The sequence below is a fragment of the Nestor notabilis genome, unplaced genomic scaffold, assembly GCF_000696875.1.
Source record: "Nestor notabilis isolate BGI_N333 unplaced genomic scaffold, ASM69687v1 scaffold31663, whole genome shotgun sequence".
In the NCBI taxonomy this organism is placed as follows: Eukaryota; Metazoa; Chordata; class Aves; order Psittaciformes; family Psittacidae; genus Nestor; species Nestor notabilis.
The window spans coordinates 1-19439 of record NW_009921985.1 but is presented as its reverse complement, the minus strand read 5'-3'; the positions used below and the strand labels follow the sequence as shown (position 1 = coordinate 19439).

The window sequence follows — 19439 nt, the reverse complement described above, 5'->3', positions numbered from 1 at the left end:
GAGCGTCTTCCGGCGCCCGCGGCGTCCCCCGTGCTTGATTTCCGCGTTGTGTGTGCCGTAGGTAGGGCCTGGGTAGTGGCGCAGGGTATTCCGAGGTGGCGATGAAGAGGAACTGAGAGTCGGCAGTACAGGGGGAAAGCCGCAGGAGCCCAGAGGGGGTCGGTGTACAGAGCCTGGACCTTCAGTGACAGCACAGGTGATCCCTTTGCGAGTTAACGGTCTCTCTTTCCTTTAGCAGCTAGTAAGCTCTCTGTCAGGGCGCAGGGTTGCAGGAGGTCGGGACGGAATGAGGGATAGTTCAGCATCCAGCTCAGCTTCTTCATCAGTGGCAGGTCTGGACTGCAGCCCCCACACTAGGTCACACGTTTGCCTGAGTGCAGTTGGAGACTTCAGGGGAGCACCAGAGAATCGGCTTGTGTGAGGCCTTGTGAGGAACCTTCCAACTGGGCGCCTTGCTGGGCTCAGGACATCTTGGGGAAGCAGCATTATTTTATTGGCTTGAGTAGTTCTTAATCGAAATTTGCATCTTCCAAAATAAAGAGTTAGATTAAAAATGTCTGAGTTTGCATGTTCTAGTGGGACTTCCAGCCCACTTGTGGTTTTCCCTATCTGGGAGTTAAGAGAGAAATGCAGGGTACAGCCTACCACTGCAGCAGGATGCAAATCATTCTGTTCCACCAGCTGGAGTTACTGTTAATTTCTGTAATGCTGATTTCTTCTAAGGAGTCCATATCAGGTTATTTCTATGGTAGGCAAACACAGCCTAAAAAACCCCAGCCCTAACACTTAGTGTTTCTGATATAAGAAAAGAGATGAGGTAGACAAAAATGGAAAAAGTAGTGGTCTCAGTGTATGGTGGCTTAAATGTTCGTATGCACGGTTTTCCTGGGTGCTGATCTGAACAATCAAACTCTTCTTTGCACCCTCCTCCCTTGTCCTTCATGCAGAGAATATCAAGCTAGGAAATAAACCCTTATATGCTTTACTTTAGATTTTGGGAGACCCACATCAGTCTTGAAATACGTGCATATTTGGCACATACCAGTCTGTGAAAGAATGAACAGGCTGTGGGAGAATACAAGATGGATCAACTTTTAGAGCTAGGAAATCTGGATCTGCCCTATTCTTCCTCACACACACCCCAACCCAACCCCCAAATCCCTCTTGTAATTTATTTCTTAACAGACAGCAAAGTCAATTAAACCATGGAAATAATTTGGTGTTGGTGTGGGCAAGGCATTTTTGTCCTTTCTAAGGCCCACTTGTACAATTCGCTTCAAATCAGGTGTTGCTTATGGCAATATCTGCACATATTCAGCATGTTATAAGAAGACATTCAGCTTGTTTTTCCCGAGTTAAAATTGTAATACCTGGGGTGAATGTTTAGCACACTTTTGACTAGGAGAAGGAAAAGCATTTCATGCTAGCATACCGGTTTTGTTTGTGGGACTGTATAGTAAATTGGGTTTTGTCATGGTTTAAGCTCAGCCAGTATTTCCAGGCGGTCTCCCATCCCAGTGCTAGCCAAGTGCTAGCCAAGTTTATTCTTAAATGGGAAGACATTCAGGCATTGTCTTGATGCAGTTGTACTGAGGTCGCTGAACTGTTTCAAAGCAGTGCACGATATACTGGGAGAAAAAAGTTCTGCTGTTCTGCAAAAGGCAGTCTGCCTGAACAGTTGGACTCGGATAAATATAGTTGGGTAGTTCAACTGATGGTAATTTTTTCCCCAGTATTTGTTAGAATCTCTGGAATTACCATTCTGCCGTCTGTTCTTTACATTTGTTTAATACTCTTAAAAGTGTAACAGTTGTCATCCTTTTTTTGTCTCCCCACCACCCCAGAAAAAAACCCAACAACTACTTTTAAGCATCGAGTAAAGCACCTTTGAAAGGTTTTTGTGATTTTTTGGAGTACTTCTGAAGCTTCTTGAGCTGAATGTTAATGCTTGCTTTTGTTCAAGGAAGAGAAATGGAACATTATATGGCATTTAGTATTCATGCCTGAGGTGCTTTGTAGAACCAGGTTTACTGACCCCTTCACTTTCTTGCCTGATAATCTACCGAACAAAATAAAAGGTTTTGTGAGAATGCTGAGCCTTAGTGCTGCTTGTTTTAGACAGAGCATGGTGCTGAGCAGTGGTATAGCTAGAGAAAAATGCTAAACGTGTCCAAAGACTAAGGAGTGTTTTTAATTTAAAAAATGAATGTGTATTTAAGCAAGTTCTTAATAGAACAAATGACATAGTTTTTCGTGCCCAAATGTAATAAGCTACTTTTCACCTCGTTTTGCAATTCTAGGGTGCAGTAGAGCCCATGCAGATTGACGTAGATCCACAAGAAGATCAGCAAAATGCACCTGATATCAACTATGTGGTGGAGAACCCCACTCTGGTATGTGCTGGTGAAGGGCTAGTGGGTTACGTGTCTTGGGCATGGCCTCTTCCTTTGAGGTTTCGGAAAAACTTCCTCATTTTACTCCTTTTCAAATTTTTATGTAGAGATTAATAGATTCTCTTCAAAGCAAGGTGGGGTAAGAATAGCCCTGACCTTTTCTGTAGCTCCTTGTCACATACTGACCTCTACTGCACCTTCTTGAGATGAAGGAGGAATCGCTGCTCTGTGACTTGCTGCCTGTTTGAGACAGTTTCCATTCTGAGATGGTTTAGTCCATCTCCGATTACTTAGAGGTGCATAATTCCTTTATTTTGAGGCTCGGTCTTTGAGGAGCAAGGTTCAGGTGCTTTAAGTATGTAAGTGAGGATTAAATTCTTTCATTGTTTAATTCTCTGGAGGCTGACTAAAGCCCACAGAACTGTAGAGTTATAAAAGGCTATATTTGCTTATATCAGTTTCTTCAGTTTTTAGTTAATTGTTTGATACCTTGAGCAATTTTTATGTATTAGCTCTGTAACAGTGAGAGATGGGTGTCGCAGAAGAGAACAAAAATGTTGATTGGAAAACGTTAAAGCAACATTAAAATTGCAAAATAAAGCAGTTACTTAGGAAGCTTTGGATCTCATATGACTTCTGGACCTTTAAATGGTTCCTCTTGTCCCTGTGCCTTATTAACAGTTGCCATATGGTTACTCACTGTGTACTGCACAGCCCTCTTTTTTAGTTTTTTGTTTGTTTGTTTTGTCTTTTTTGTTCAATGTTTGGTTTGGTTTTTAGCATATGACCTGATACCTTGTTTGATTTCATTGCATTTCAATTCTGTTCTGAAGCTAGAGTGATGAAGCAATTACATCATGACCTTTGTCTTTGCTATTACTATAGCACCTAGTGTGCCACAAAACAGCAATTTTCTTTTCACCATAACTGATGTGAAGGACCATAATTCCCCTTTGACATTCAAAGAGCTGAGGAGTAAAGTGAAGTTACTCAGGGATTTCAGGAGTATTGTACCCCATGAGGCATGAAGCTGTGGAAGAAAGAATGCTCCTGTCGTTATATTTTTGAAGTTATGTGGCAAGTAAAGCAGGAATCCTAAACACAAATTTTCAGTGTACGCGGTCGTGTTCCAGTCTCAGAGCAAGGTCATTCTTGCCCTGAGTCAGGTAAGATCATGTTAGAAAATGCTACTGTGACATCTGTAACGGTATCTTCATTCAGACATGCAGGGCTGAGGGGGTCAGACGTGACACAGGATGTATTTTAGATGTGGGCAAGCAACCTGCATCGGGTGTTTCCTACTGGCGGAATGCTTGACTTTGCCCTGAACGCTCTGCTATGGTTGTTTGCATGTGGACTTCTGTCTTCAGGCAATCTCCCTGCCATGCCGTATCACATCTTTACTAGTCATTTTGTGCTTCTCTTCTCCCTTCCACCCCAAGGCTTAAGATCTGTTAAGTATTCAGAATTTTAAACTCACATCCTTCCTCAAGAGTGAAAGATTAGTGGGAGAAAAAGAATGCAAACTGTCATATGGGAACTATTTTGAATTATTTTTCAAGGAAAAACTACATCTGGAATGGTTGTCTGGTTTAGGAAACTTCAGCTCAATTGATGGAAACTTGATGAGGTTATTAGCAGGTGATTTAACTGATGCTTACAATGGGTGAGCTGATGCCTTATGGACAGCATCCCACTGAAATAAAGAAAGGGAAATTGTGATGTACTGCATGTTTCTGAGGAAATTACTAACCTTTGAAGAAAACAGAAATGGAATAATCTTACCTGAGTTTTCATTTGTCTTTGTCACGTTGCCCTCCAGAGAGGGGTCAGGGCTGCAGGCAAAGCTGTGCAGGTCACAGAGGAGTAGCCTGATTTTTGTGTTGCGTCTTCACCTTCTAAGAGCAGGTGTGCTTTGCAGGATTTGGAGCAGTATGCCTCGAGCTACAGCGGGCTGATGCGGATCGAGCGACTGCAGTTTATTGCTGATCACTGCCCCCAGCTGCGGGTGGAAGCTCTGAAGATGGCTCTGTCATTTGTCCAGAGAACTTTCAATGTTGATGTGTACGAAGAAATCCACAGAAAGTTGTCTGAGGCCACCAGGTACTTAAAGATCGTGGGAACCTGGGGAGCTTTTTTATTTGAGTTAAGGCCAGTTTGGGACTTTGCATGTAATGATAGCATGTTCTTTATGCAAATAATAGCATGTTCCTTAGAATTTGACAGCAGTGAAATATCTGTGTTCAGGCCTAAGGTCTCATGTTTTTTAAAAAGATTAACACAGAAGACATAATCTCATTCTGAAGTCTTAGTGTTTTAAAAGGCTACAGGTAGGTATTGAGGAGAGTTTAGTCCTGCTTCAAATATTAATGAACACAGTTGTCTTTTCTTAGTAGATTCTGGAGATGAAGCCTCTTCTAGATGTTCTGGTGTTCAGAAATGAAAGCAGTTTGTCTTCTTTTGGTTTGCACCACACCCCCCCCCCCCCCCCCCCGGTTTACTGGTTGAGGGTAGCCTTTGATACATCACTTGGCCATCCACACTTCCTGTCTTTGCATTATTTTTGTTGCTGTGCATATTGATTCTTTTCTATTTCGCCCTGGGAGCCTTTACCATGTGTGTATGACAGTATGTTCATTGCAGTCTGTGAAAAGGACTGTTAGTAAAAAAACCCAAAGAACCCACCCAGAAAACTCAGACTGTTTAAAATACTGCCCTGTGAGTTCAGTGCAAGTAGATATGTTGATTTAAGATGGATGGAAATAGAAGTTGAATAGTATCTGCACAGTGTATGTTTGCAACCAAGCCATTACAATATTGCTGGGGAGAGGGCTCATAAACACTTGCACCCTGTGTCCCGTATAGAGGTGTTTGATTGGATTCAGTAACTCTTTAAAGTCATTAAATATTTCCATTGCATCTCTCTTACTAACTTGCTTTGAATTGATTTATAGATCAGGTTGTTTCTTTAAAAGTAGCAATGACTTGCTTGTCAATAAAATATCCGCAGAAGATCAGTAGGATAATTTTGAGAAGAATCTGTAAACATCTGTGGTGCTTTCATGATTGATGTTACTGTTTTCACTGGAAATCTTGGCGTATTCCTTCCCCGCTCCTTGTTTTCTCTTCGGTCGGGTTTGTGTGTGCTGGACTGTTTGTTAGAGTATCAGGGCCACTTAGAAGACCTCTGTTTTGAAAAGCTTGCAGCATAATAGCCCCACTCAAACTCTTTCCTTTCAGAGAACTGCAGAATACACCTGATGCTGTCCCTGATAGTGGAATTGAACCCCCTCCTCTTGACTCAGCTTGGGTTGAAGCTACACGCAAAAAAGCTCTTCTTAAACTGGAGAAACTCGACACAGATCTGAAAAATTACAAAGGGAACTCCATCAAGGAGAGTATCAGGTGAGATGCAGAAGGCTCTGCTGGAGCAAGGAAGAGCATTTTGCTCCTCCAGGCACCTAACACAGGATGTCAACTATATTCAGTGCCTTAGGTCAGTGTGTTGAGTTACTTGTTTGGAACAAACTGACTGTGTCCCTTTCTGAGCACACAGTTCATTGGTATTTTAATTCCTGTGCTCCAGGAGAGGCCATGATGACTTAGGTGATCATTACCTTGACTGTGGGGACCTCAGCAACGCTCTCAAGTGTTACTCACGAGCCCGTGATTACTGCACCAGTGCTAAACATGTTATCAACATGTGCCTCAATGTCATCAAGGTAGGAGGGTTTGCAGGAAGTGGTACTTGGTGTCTTTCTGATATCTGCTATGAAGCCCATCTGTACTTTGCTCTGGTTACACTTCTCATGTCTGCAATGATACTGCTTATCTAAGTAACACCATTTATCCATGCCTGTTCTACACTGTTTCTGGCTCTCTACAGGTCAGTGTCTACCTCCAGAATTGGTCTCATGTTCTGAGCTATGTAAGCAAGGCTGAGTCTACACCAGAAATTGCAGAAGTAAGGTCCTGCTTTTTAACTTGCATGAGTATTCCCTTTTTCTTCTGTCTCCAAAATTTGTAAAACTATTTATTCCTTTCCCCCTTCATTACTTGCTCTCTATAAAGACTCCTTTCATCTTACAGCCTGTTCTTTCTCTAATTCAGTCTCCTTGGCTGCTGTATTATTTCTTTTCTGTTGTTGCTTTTTTCCCCATGATTTGTGTGTAGGAAATCTGACTCATGGTAAAAGCAGAGACACTTCTTATCCTCAGTTCTTGCCATATTTCCCAAGACAAATAAGGTGAAGTTATCTTGCTGTTGAGATTTGCAAGTTAATTATTAGGATGAAATATCTCAAAGACAGTTGTGATCAAAATGGTTTTTATACTGTTTGCTCACTACTGCTTTTGCTTAACCTTTAGCAAAGAGGAGAAAGAGACAGCCAGACACAAGCAATTCTCACCAAACTGAAGTGTGCAGCAGGTGAGTGAATCCTTCAGCTTCCTGTATTGTCTGCCCATCTTTCTGCCTGTTAGCTGTCCACAGGGGTCTTTGATGGCAGTGCACACTTGGTTTATTTTTTCTCTCAGATGTGACAGACTTTCTATTTTCTCACCAGAAATGCAAAATTTGATAAAGCTGATGAGATGTAACTGCTGACTTGCTTCTGCCGTTTCTTTTTCTCCCTAAGTTTCTTCAGAGAGGGTGCCAGTGTGAGTCAATGTAGTTCAAAGGACACTAGATGCTGCCTGAGAGTCTCATTTCATTTCAGTGTTGAAGGCATTACCAACCATGCCGGGGGCCTCTTGGACTCCCCAGGTGTTGCAGTTTCTCCTCATTTGTATGCTATAATAAACTGACTTTTCCTGGTTCCTAGGCTTGGCCGAACTAGCTGCTCGGAAGTACAAACAGGCAGCAAAGTGCTTCTTACTGGCATCATTTGATCACTGTGATTTCCCTGAGGTGAGGACTAAGAGGGAGGTGTGTGTAGGTCTTGGAGGGGATATAATTCTTCTAAGTATTAGGTTGTAAAATTCAGATGTTGTAGTTTTTTTTTCATTCCTGCATAGTTTGGTGGTGCCGTGAATTGTGTTAGTTTTTGGGCTTTTGGTTTTGGGCTCTCATTTTTCTTTTTTACTCTCAGTTCTTGGGTTCTCTAAATGATCTACTCTAGATCACATGGGAATTACCTGTGAGAGTTGTGTATCTCACATCTCAGGTCTGTGTATTTGTAGCTCAATCACTAGACTGTCTGTTGGAATTGGCTTCTGCTCTCCTAGCGGTGGACAGTCACTCAGGCTCTGGGTGAATGCCTGAGAGCATGTTGAGTAGTTCCACTCCATTTGACGGGGACTAATCTTGCCACTTGTGATGAGGAGGCCTGGGGCAGAATACTTAATTCCATCCTTCTGCCATTTTAGCAGTCAGTAACAGCTTCCTGTCTCTCTCCCTGCCCTCTCTCCAGCTGTTATCTCCCAGCAATGTGGCTGTGTATGGTGGTCTCTGTGCCCTTGCTACCTTTGACCGTCAGGAATTGCAACGAAATGTTATCTCCAGCAGGTAAGTGGTGCCTTGAGAGGAGTTTGTCTTTTGAGACATGGGACTTTGGTTGAGAGTGGATTCTGTCAGGAGTAATAGCTTTCTCATACAGGAGAGAAAGAATCACAGAGCCTCCAGAGCCTCAGTTTGGCTTTAGCATTAAGTGACTTTTTACTGTCTAAACCACAGTGGTTAATTTCCTGTTACAATGGCAGTTTCCAGCCCACGTCAGATCCAACATCTGCATAGCCCAGTTGTCTCTCTCCATCACTGGTGCATACTGGATATTATTTCAGAGGTATAGAACCCCACAGAGGCAGCTGTAAGATAATTTGCCGTCGTGTTATCACTTGTTGTGGTGTACATTAGTTTATTAATACAATTTAATAATGCATAATACAACTCCCAGCGCAATCTAACTACGACATATATGAGGTTAAGAGAATTACGGCCTTGGGAAGCAAAATGGATATTTGTGTGTCATAGATTGAATTGCAGTGATACTGAATTCCTGTCAGCTAAGTGTGTGGAAGCACTGATTTTAAACTGATGTGGGAAAAGGGTTGTTATCCTACTATTTTACTGGCTGGTTCATTGGGTGAGATCTCAGGGTTTGCAAATCTGTGATGGAGAATTGGGAGATCTAAGAGTGTGCATCCCCAAGATTTCCCACATTTATGATAGGTTATTTTCCTAAGACAGTTGCATGCTCAACCTGCCTATGCCAGTGCTGTCCTTGGTGAAGGCTGTGTTTTGAAAGGGAACACAAAGCTGGCCAGCACAGACCACCATGCATGCACAAACATGGCCTATTTTTTCTGGTGGTGTGTCCTCATTTTGACCTATTCCCACTGATATTTTTGTGTTTTGTGTTGCCAAACACTTCTACTGCTTGGTTTGTCAAAAGTCTTTTGCCTTCCTTCACCATAGCTCTGATGCTGTGCTGCATCTCTTTTGGTCCGGGCTCCCAGCCCTGTTGAAAATGGGTTGTGTGGTCTGCAGAGAGTAAGATCCTGGCATTTTCAAGTGATAGTGAGAGTTTGTAACCTTGCAACTTGGAGTGATGGGGTTGTGGGGTATTTAAGTGGTGGGTTCCATATCTTATCACTGCCATCTTTACCTGTAGCTCCTTCAAATTGTTTTTGGAGCTGGAGCCACAGGTTCGTGACATCATCTTCAAGTTTTATGAATCTAAATATGCTTCATGTCTGAAGATGCTGGATGAGATGAAGGTGAGTTGCAGGGTAAGAGTGCAGAACCAGACCCTTCACCTGCCTTTTGTGAGAAACGGTGACTGTTAAAAGTAGCTACTAAGAGTGTTCAGCTCTTCTGTGTCCTGTCTCCTGATGCAGCAAGTGGAAATTGGGAGTAGTTTAGCAGGTTTTTTAAGATATATTGCTGTGTTTATTCATTCTTGGTTTATGGTATTGTCTTGCTGTAGTGTAATACCCTTAAGGGTATTGGGTTTGTTTTGTTTGCACAGGACAACCTGCTGCTGGACATGTACCTTGCACCTCATGTCAGGACACTTTATACCCAGATTCGAAATCGTGCCCTTATTCAGGTAATTGTTCCTGTAATCCCAATAGTTGGATGAACAGTAAGAAAGGCCATCTCTGTAATTGCTTTTCCCATGGATTTCCAGAGGGCAGCGAGTACAGTTGGCAACTGAGTATTTTCTTCTTCCTAGTACTTCAGCCCCTATGTGTCAGCAGATATGCGCAAGATGGCCACTGCTTTTAATACCACAGTGGCTGCTCTGGAAGATGAACTTACTCAGCTGATCCTGGAGGGACTGATCAATGCCAGAATAGACTCGCACAGTAAGGTGAGTGCATCAGAGCCACTGAACAGCCGTACCGAGATCAGAAACTCTCCATTCGGGAGCGCTTTGAAGTTGCATTCATATGTTGTGGCTGGTACGTTCAGTAGGGCTGAGCTGTGTGTTAACCTCGGAGTCCATGATACCTTGGCTTTGTTCCCTTGTGCAGAAAGGGCTTCCTGCTGTGGAACCCTGTCATAGCTCCTGTGTACAGTTCTCTGTATTGGTTCCAGATTCTTTATGCTCGAGATGTAGATCAGCGTAGCACAACTTTTGAGAAGTCTTTACTAATGGGCAAAGAGTTTCAGCGCCGTGCCAAAGCCATGATCCTGCGTGCCGCGGTCCTGCGCAACCAGATACATGTCAAGGTATGGGCATGTTAAATGTGGGCTTTGAGACAATGTAAAGATGTTAAAGTTGGGTTTTTTAACTGAAACTGTTCAAGTTGGTGAATTGAAGATTCTGGAAATGGATTTATTGTGCTTATGACTGGACAAATTCTCACAGTAGTAAATATATAAGGAACAGATGTTTCTGGCCAATACATTGACCTGCTTGTACAGTGCCGAATGTCCTTTGAAGTTCACATGCTTGGGTTGATTCTAATTTACTCATTCATTACATATCTTTTATCAAAACGAAGATTGTTTTAAGTAATTTTTTTGGTAGAGGAAGTAAAAAATGCATTAATTGCTTGGAGTGTTCCTTCCAGGATGCAGTTCCAAAAGAATGTCCCGAGGGAGGATAGGCCATCTGCCACAGAACATGTAAAATTCTATAGTATATTAATCTCTATGATAATCTCTCAGGTAGGATTCAGCTTCTGGGGCCAACAGCAACTTGTACGTGTTAATAAGAGTGGATTAAAAGTTCTGGTTTGACTTCTTTAGTAACAGTTCTTGTGAACTGCGACTGTAGAAGTTGCAAACACAAAGCTTTTGAAAGCCATCACTATTTATAAGTTTAGGGTGTGCTCTCCCACTGCTCTTACCTGCTGTGCTTCACCTGTGCTTCATTTGGTCTCTGAGGAAGCACCCTGCAGGATATTTACACATCACTAACTAGGGTGTGTTTTGGTCTTGTTGCAGTCTCCTCCGAGAGAAGGTAGCCAAGGGGAACTTACTCCAGCTAACAGCCAGTCCAGGATGAGCACCAACATGTGAAAAACTTCGTGTACTACCAAAAGAAATGGTCCCTCCAGGACTGTACCCAGTGTCTCACCCACTAACTGCTGAGCTTCACAAACTGTCCCTGTCTCCCTCACTTCTTGCTCAGATTGAGAGGGTCAGGGCTGATGGTGGATAATAACGAATATTCCTATAACTTCCAATTCTCCTTGAAAAGAAATTCTTTCTAGAAACAGCATCCCTGCAATGGGTCATCATTTCAGTTTTGGTAGAACATCTTCCTCCATTCTCCTTCTCCACCACTCCATAAAGAGCTGTCAGGTTATTCACACAGATGCTGTTCTAAGAGTTTTTCAGCTGCTATTAGTTTTCATGTTTCAAAGCTGCAAAAATAAGTGTTAAGTTGAATGGACGTGTGTGATCTAAGATGAATTTCACTAGCCTGAAAGTTTTGCCTTGATTTTGAGCAATGCTGAGCTTTCAGTTTATTCCAGATAAACTTCCATTGCTTGCAGTTATGGAGCCGGAGTTCTGGTGGGAGAGGAGACTTCCTTTGAGAAACTCTTAATGATTTTTTCAGCTACACTAGAAAACATGGCACCGCTTCCATGCATTCAGTCACAGGCCTTTATTTTAGGGTGTTATGTTTACCTGGACACTGGTTCTTTCTCTTTGGTTTCAAAGACCTGTTTGCTGATGTGTTTCCCACTCGTGTGTGACCTGGCTTTGGGGTCTAGTGTTATCATAGCAGTAAATTTCTTATTTCATGCAAATACTTCTGCTTGTCCAGTCTTACTGCCATAGTGTGTGATGGTTTCCCAACGTGTGCAACACTTGCTTCTGGCAGCATGGATAAATGCCATAAAATACCACTCAAGTCCTGAGGAAGAGCTGAAAACAGCCAATTTAGGTGCCTGCTCTCCAGGTGCATTTATTCTGCTTTTCCTTTTATAAAGGGATTAAAGGTGGCAGCCCAGGTGTGTATGTTCTGTGTTAACAAAAGGAGATAAGCACTGAATTTTCTGAAGTCTCTGCAGCTTTGCACTCAGCTGCTCCATAAGGCAAGCTAAGAATTTTGATCCAGCCCTGGCTGGTCTGGCACCTGACTCAACTGACTCCAGATGTTCCTGTTACTGTGTTCATGCTTTTCCTTTTTTTCCTTTTTTTTTTTTTTTTTTCAAATGAGTTGTTCTATCTCGTGCATTAAAGAACAGGATTAAAAAAGCTTGTGAGTATTTGGAGTTTTGTGTTAAAGTTGGGGTTTATGTATTTTGGTCTCAAGCCATTGATGTTTTGCTAAGCTTGATGATGTTTTGTAGGCTATTGTATTGTCCTTTCTGATCTGATTCGAGATGTAGTTTGGATGAACTGTGAAGAAAATGCAACCTGAGAGAATGTTCTGATAGCAAAACTCCTGGACTGCATTTGCACAGCTGCTAAATTGCAGCAGTGCTCTCTCCCTCTGGCTTTCTGTGCTTTTCATGTCTTAGGTGCTGAAAATGGAAGCAATGAGTTCCTGTGAGGTCTTTGCTTAAATGTCTTCCATTTGGCATGGGAAAGCTCTCTCATTTTTGAGGGGAGAGAGAGCTGCTTAATCAAGAACTTTGAGTCAGGCATCACGAACAGCTGGTTTAGTGAGAAAGGCAAGTTGAGTCCTCAGGGAAATTGCTGTATAAAAATATTTCCTTATAAAAATGCTGGGAAAGTAATTTTAATGCTTTCTGCTCATGCTGAAGGCGAGCTGTTCAGTCCTATATTACTCACATGTTCTTGCTTTTTTCCTAAGATGGGCTGCTGATAGCATTTCTAAGGAGAAGTTCTGTGCTCTTGTAAAGGTGGTTTTGCAATCCATTTGAGTGCATCATGTCAGCCGCTGTCTTTGCTTATGCACAGCTTCCACTATCTTCATTTTATTATCTTCTGTTCCTTCCTGGAGGAGCAGTCCTCAGTTGTAAATGGACATCTTCAGCTCACTGGCTTGAGAGTCTCTGCTCTTCAGACGCTAGCACTTACCTGCTCCCGGGGTGGGAAGCACCTGTCCTTCAGCAGTCAGCATGGAGCCCACGAGGTGGCAACAGCAGTTTCCAGCTCTTGCTGTGGCCTGAGGCAGTTCTGTAGCTGGGGCAGAGGTGAACAGTTTCTTCTCTCCAGACAAAAATGCTTACAACCTCTTCTGGACAGATAGGGCATTCTCTGTAGTTGCCTACTTCATTGTCATTGTTCAAGCATAGCGTATACTTTTGCATAGAATCATTGGTGTGTAACTCTCCTTTAGCCTGTGAAAGAAGCTGCTGTTGCTTTAGGGTCTTGTAGGTGTGAGCCTGGGCTGTTCAGGCGTATTTCTTGTAGACATTGTTCCTGCTTCAGCCCTAACTACCTGCCAGGCAAACCCCAGGAAATACTACGCGGCACAGATACAGTTCTGTATAACTTGCATGCATAAGCAGTTTCCCCCAGTGAAAGGCTTTTCTTACCTTAAACTTCTCAGTACTATCCCAAGTAATAACAGTGACTCATGGTGTCCTCATACAGTGTAAATCCTGCTTTCTCTGCCCGATTTAGCTAGGCATAGAGGAAAAGCAGTTGGAAAGAACCTGGTTCTTCTGGTGAAGAAAATGCCATTATGAGATTTGTGTTGGAGTCGTTAGTGATAACAACAGAGCCAGTAGTTAGTAATTACAACAGAGCTCTGGCCAGGGCTTGCCCAGCAAACTGTTGCTAAAGGTTTGCAGAGGGAGGTCTGTAGGAGGGGAGATGACATTTCTGCTCGGACTGTGGCTGGGGGCAGCAGCATCTGTCAGTTGCTGTTGGCTGAAAGACATCAGTGGATGAGGCAGAAAGATCATGCTGTCTTTGCCCGGTGCCGTGTGATCTGTACGTTGGTTTCTGGGGCTCTGCTGTAATGGCCTTTCAAGTTAGTTGGCATTTCAGCATGGTTCCATCCTGTGGCCAGCTGCCCAGACTGCTGCTGAGTAATGTGTTATTTCTGATACAAGGTAATAGAAACCTTCAGAGAAACAACTGAGGGAACTTCAGCCTTTGAGCAGGGCCCATGAGGCACACGTAGGAAGTGCTGCTCAAGCACCGATTTTCAATTTTTTTTGGTTTTTCTTAAGAGTAGAGTCTCAGCCAACTTAATTTGGCCATTCAAGGGTCTTATGCCATCTCCTTCGTTCATTTGTCTATGAAGCAGATGACAGTGGGGCAGCAGTGTGCTCCACAGGACAGTGCTCTTAGCAGTTGCTTCTGCCACCCCCTTGTGAGAGCTGAGCCTAACACAAGTCAGCATTTCATTTTTTCAGTAGTCCATCAGCTGTGAATATGCAGTAGGGTGAAACCCACCAAACTGGCATGGAACTGACTTATGCTTATCTCTGATGCTGTAGGGGAATAGGGCATGAATTATGCTCTGCTCTGACTATGAGCTTTGTACTTCAGCTGGTATTCCTAATGGAGCTCTGAATTCCATTCCATGTTTCATAAAGTCTGATAGACCAACCTAGCTTTAGATTATCTCATAAGGTAACTTGATCAGGCTAAATTGAATAGACAGGGGACAGAAACTGGCTAATAGGGTATGCCAGCCTCTGAGAGAAATGTATGAGATTGAGTAGTTAAAAGTTAGGTAAATTCAAAATGCAAGTAAGAGTGTCTTGACAGCAAAGAAATAATTTGAGTTTAGGCTTCAGTAGACTTATGAAAAGCTACGGACTGAAGGGTCGCTGCATTAGCAAAAAATGGTCCAATTCAAATGAGAATTCAAGTGGAAAGATCTGAAAGCGTTGACCAGGCCTGGTAATCTCATTGCCCTTGATCTCACGGACACCACTGTTGCAGTTCTTTAATGCTTCTACAGCTATGGCGTTGGCTTGGACTTATACTCCATGTGCCTGTAGTTTAGGTAACTGTGAAGTCTACGTGCATATAAAGTTTGTACCCTGTAAATCCATGCTGAGATCCAGGGGTTTGTCTCCCAGTGCCCAGTACAGGGCCTGATGTGCTAGTGTGCAAGTTAACTGGTGTCTTTTCGAAGGCCTGTGAAACACTAACAAAATAGGACATGATCTTGCTCACTTGGCAGGCTGAAATTTTTTTATTAGAGATAAACAGGGTAATGAGTATATTGCCTGAAAGTGATCCCTAGTTAGTGCAGGTGCAGATGTGTCCAGCATGAGTAGCATGAGTAGTAAACGGCTCAGCTTTACTTATGTTGTAATACTGCGTTCTAATTCACAAGTTTTTCTATTAAGGAATCTCCCCCTCCTCAGTTGCCAGGTATCAGCTTCTAGAACATCGGTTGGACGTTTAGGTTGAAACTGTTTCCCGTTAGCGTGGTGATGTAGTTAATGCTCAGAGGAGGGTCCGTGGTGCGGTGCCTGCCTGAGCAGTTTCCAGCCCTGCGGGAGGAGCACTGCAGTCTTCTGCCACAGCGTGGGACAGGAGCCCACAAGGCAAGTGTGCATCTATCTGCAGTGCCTGTTCAGAAACGCCTGGGAAGAGTGGTTGGGGACGCATATGCCTTAAACGCGAATTCTGTATAGAGACGTGTCCAATTGGGATTCCCAAGTATAAGGACCTTCCCGAATTTAGGAGCCTAAAGGCAGCTTGATCCTTCTCTTCACACTGGTGATTCTGTGATGAGACTGCTTGTGGGAGATGTGTTCTGAAATCCTACCGTGTGGTCAAGAATGTGACCTGAATGTCTCACATAGCACCAGTCCACTGGTGTGTCGGCACAGCAGCTGTTTCTCATTTCTTTTCTGACTCTGTGAACTCTTCTCTGGCCCAGTGAGCAGTGAGTGAGCTTTCTGATGATTTGGGGAAGCTGTAAATGGGAAGGGTTCAGATAAGCAGTTTGAAAATCCATGATAATGAACATTGAGCTTTTTATCAGAAGAGGAGCTTTTCAGACAGACCAGGTTGCTCGGAATACTTGACAGCTTTAAAGCGTGTGCCTGTGCAAGGGAAGAAGTGGACATTTCCACAGGAGGTGGGAGATGTGGTTCCAAGTTCCCATCTTTAAATAAGGCAGAGAAACGTTTTTAAATGTGGTTCTCCCACACTACTCGCTGGGCTCTTTGGTGCCTGCTGCACCCTTCCCTCCCCCTTGCGTCCTGTGCTAGTTCCAATTCACAAAGCAAGCTAAGTAACACCTGCCAGCTTAGCAGCTGAACTTGATTTGAATAGAAGGGTAGTCAGAAATGATGAAAGCTGCTGGGAGTCTTGGTTAATGAGCCGATTACAGTTGGAAGATGCTATTCAAAGGATGTAATGGAAATATTTTGTTTAAGTAACAAGCAAATTAAATGGGAAGACTCGATAGGAGAGTTTGAACTACTTTTATTGTCATAACCTGTAGAAAGCCATGACTACATGTTAGGCAGCATTTAAGTCCAGCCTCTAAAATGGGTACGAAGTTCTTGGCTCTTGTGGTCCCTCTAGAGGCCTTGGTGCATGAGAACAGCTAGATAAAAGCAAGCTAGGTGTAGACAAATGTCTAAAGAGGTCAAGATGCACATGCTCGTGTGATAGGGAAGGTGCCTTAAGAAACAGCATGTTTCATGTATGAACACAGCATAAGATGCAGGTGAGCACAAGGGTGGCTTACGTAAGGGTAGGCCAAGACCTCTGCTTCCCATGTGGTCTCTGTTTAGGGATCTGTTAATCTTGGTTGTGGGCTCTCTTGTTAGTATTTTGACTGTTTCTCCATGGACTGACTAAGCCTACAGCTACCAGCAGTTCAGGGCAGTACTGAACTGCTAGTTCAGTTTTCAGCACAGTCCATGTGTGAGCTCATGGCTGTAAACTGGAACATAGTTTGTAATGCATGTTAGGAAATAGAAAGTGAGCTTGCCGGGCTCAAGGGTGGGGGGTGTACACATGCATGCACAAACACATACATACACGTGTGCATAAGCAGGAAAGGGTTGTTGAGCAGTCAAGGCAACCCCGTGTTCAGAATGTTTTTTAGCCTGGCTGGGGCCTTGCTGCAGCTCCTGAAGCCTCCAAGTGTTTCTGGCATTAAAAAGTACCAGGCTTGCCCCCTCTGTTGCAGGGGCAGGGAAGAGTTTGCCCTCGGGTCACAAGGGCCTGGTGCTGCCTTTGGTTCCTGACCATGAGGCACTTTGGGTTTTTCTGTTACTACTGTTCAGTAATGCAGAGGTGGTATTCTGGGTGCTGGGTTTCCAGTGCACTTCCTCAGACCCAGCATAACTTCCAAAGGGGAATATCTGACAGATTCTGACAGGCAGAGTTGAGATTCTAGAAAACAAGTGTCGGGCAGATGAAGCATCAAAGGAAGGAAACCATAAAAGTCTCCCTCCTGGCTTCTGTCCTTCCAGTTGTGTTCAAAACAGCACCACCACCTCCCATGGTGCTGCTGAATGACCTATTTTATTTTGAAGGTGGAAGGTACACACCTAAGTCAGCTCCAGCCTGTGGAGGTTCTGTGGCACAGGTTGAACGTGAGTATACAAATGGCTCCCACACCCAGCCAAACCCTCAAACTCAGAAATACAGAGTATGCGCTCGGAATGCATCACTAACACAGGATAATCTCTTGTTACTGGCCAGCACGAGCTGCAGGAGCTACTGGGGAACTGTTACACACCAACCTAGAATAAATCTTTAAAAAATAAGACCAATGATGACTAAAACCTGCCCCCCTGGAGGCAAACTGAGTGGCGTGAACCAGGCACACTCAGACTAGCAGTGCTCGTGAGCATACACCACAGCTCTTAGTGGTCTGGCCCTGTGAAGCAGAGGTTTGGCTTATGAGCAGCTACACACCCCCCACCCCCCCCTTTTCCCCCCCTTCAGGGCCTGATGCTCTCAGTTGCAGACAAGCCTTTTGGGATGGGCAGGAACAGTTGCTCAGGACCAGGCCAGGCACATAACTGTCATCATGTTCCTCTGCCCCATGCCTGTTTCTTTCTCCTACCCTTTCCACTCCCTTCCTTCTCTTTACCACTTCCCTTGGAGGAACAGTAGTTTAAGACCAGCTGATTTTACAGTTGTAGGCGCTACTGCAAGACAGGTCTTGTTCGTAACATGCCAGCTTTGCCAGACCAGGCATGGCCAGACTGCACGTTCACCAGGCTCCACAATGCACCATTGCTTTGTCTCCTTCAGCAGGCTACAGGTGACAAGAAAGCATTAACAGACCTGCTGCTTTTAGCACCCTGAGACGGTGCCAACACCTCTGAAGCAAAGTTGCTCACGCTGCAGCATGTGCTGAGCACGCAGCGACGGAAACAGCACTCGGCAAACAGGCCACAAGGAGATAAATTTTCAAAGCTGAACTAAGCTTTAATTATTTATTCTGGCTCAGCATGGGATGGCCTGACTTCCATTTCTTCAGGCTATTAAAGAGCTGCGTACCATTGCTGTGGGGTTTTTGGGCTGGTTTGGGTTTTTTGGGCTGCGGCCATGCTTTACTGCATCCCAAACACTGTAAGGCTACACACGTCCAGGAGACACACAAAGCCCATGGGGGAAAAAAGGGTAAAAGCCAATAGGGGTCTTGCATGCACAGAACTGCATCTGGTCTTCTCACAGAATTTATCAGGTGGGAAGGAGAAAGAATGATCATATAGTTAAGTTGGAGACCTTGAGCAGGGAAAGGTTCATGAACTTGGCTCTGACTTAGCACATCATTGCAGACAACCCTCTCTATTAAAACAGAGATCTCATTTTGGCCCAGCCTTTGGCTCATGCGAGACAGTTAAGCTTTATCATACTGTAGAAAACTAGTAAGTGTTAATACACAATGGAGTTACAGCAGCATCTTGTACTTTTACATTCACATTTTCGAAGTACTGCTGGATTCCTTTTTGCATTTGAAAACGTGGCCTGCGGAAGCTCAGACAAATGTGATGTGTTTTGTGTTAGTGAAGAAGTCACTGACATTACTGTTTTTAGCACACCAGAAGGCTGGTCTAATACAAGAAATTTATTCCCCAATATTAAAAACAGAAGATGAAGGATTAACAAACATACAAGAGGCAGAGTGCGATGGCAGCTTATATAGGTTGCCCCCACCCAAAAATGCAGCATTTTCATTCTTTAAAACACAGCATGAGAAATTTAATTGTATCCTTTTTATTTCAAATGCAGGATAATTCCCTGAGTAAGCAGCTTTTTACTTAAAACTTTTCAAGAACTTACTTAAAATAAACCTGAGGAACAAGTTCGCACAGCCGATGATGAGCTGGAGACAGCATGTTCCTTGGCCAAGGGAAGCAGAGGCCTTGCAAAGCTCTCTAATTAGGCATTTCCAAAGCTTCACACTGCACTGTCACCAGCCTCCTTCAGTACAGCAGTCTCCCCCACATCTACAGCTCCTCTCCGACTGACCTCTGGGTTTTGAATTACTCTTTGACTACTCTGCCATGAAAGGGATTTTTCATATTTGGTCTTAAAAAGTAATCCATGACCTGAAGAAGCAAGAATGGGGGGAAAAAAAAACCAAACAAACAAACCTGAAGTGAGATGACTGCACTGGTAAACAGAATGGCTCATTCCTTACAGTTACAATGAATGGGTTCTCATAGTCTGCAAACTGTGCGCCCCAAGGCTGTAGATTTTGACACCGCCAGCCCCTCCCCCGCGGCC

At 43.8% G+C, this 19439-nt stretch overlaps 1 protein-coding gene across 2 annotated transcripts; it reads left to right on the top strand.

Annotated features, from left to right (window-relative positions):
• Positions 1 to 2304: 2304 nt before the first annotated feature.
• GPS1 (G protein pathway suppressor 1) lies at positions 2305 to 11334 on the top strand. 2 transcript variants are annotated; one of them, XM_010011406.1, is made up of 14 exons: positions 2316 to 2393; positions 4315 to 4496; positions 5279 to 5290; positions 5634 to 5798; positions 5980 to 6115; positions 6280 to 6357; positions 6761 to 6821; positions 7216 to 7301; positions 7804 to 7898; positions 9004 to 9109; positions 9361 to 9441; positions 9568 to 9705; positions 9933 to 10067; positions 10788 to 11334. In XM_010011406.1, exons 1-14 carry the CDS (start codon positions 2316 to 2318, stop codon positions 10860 to 10862), a joined length of 1428 nt encoding a protein of 475 aa, XP_010009708.1. In that variant the 3' UTR covers positions 10863 to 11334. The 2 variants fall into 2 exon arrangements, with proteins under 2 accessions (XP_010009709.1, XP_010009708.1); XM_010011407.1 differs by lacking the exon at positions 5279 to 5290 and having other exon boundaries at positions 2305 to 2393.
• The last annotated feature ends 8105 nt before the right edge of the window (positions 11335 to 19439 follow it).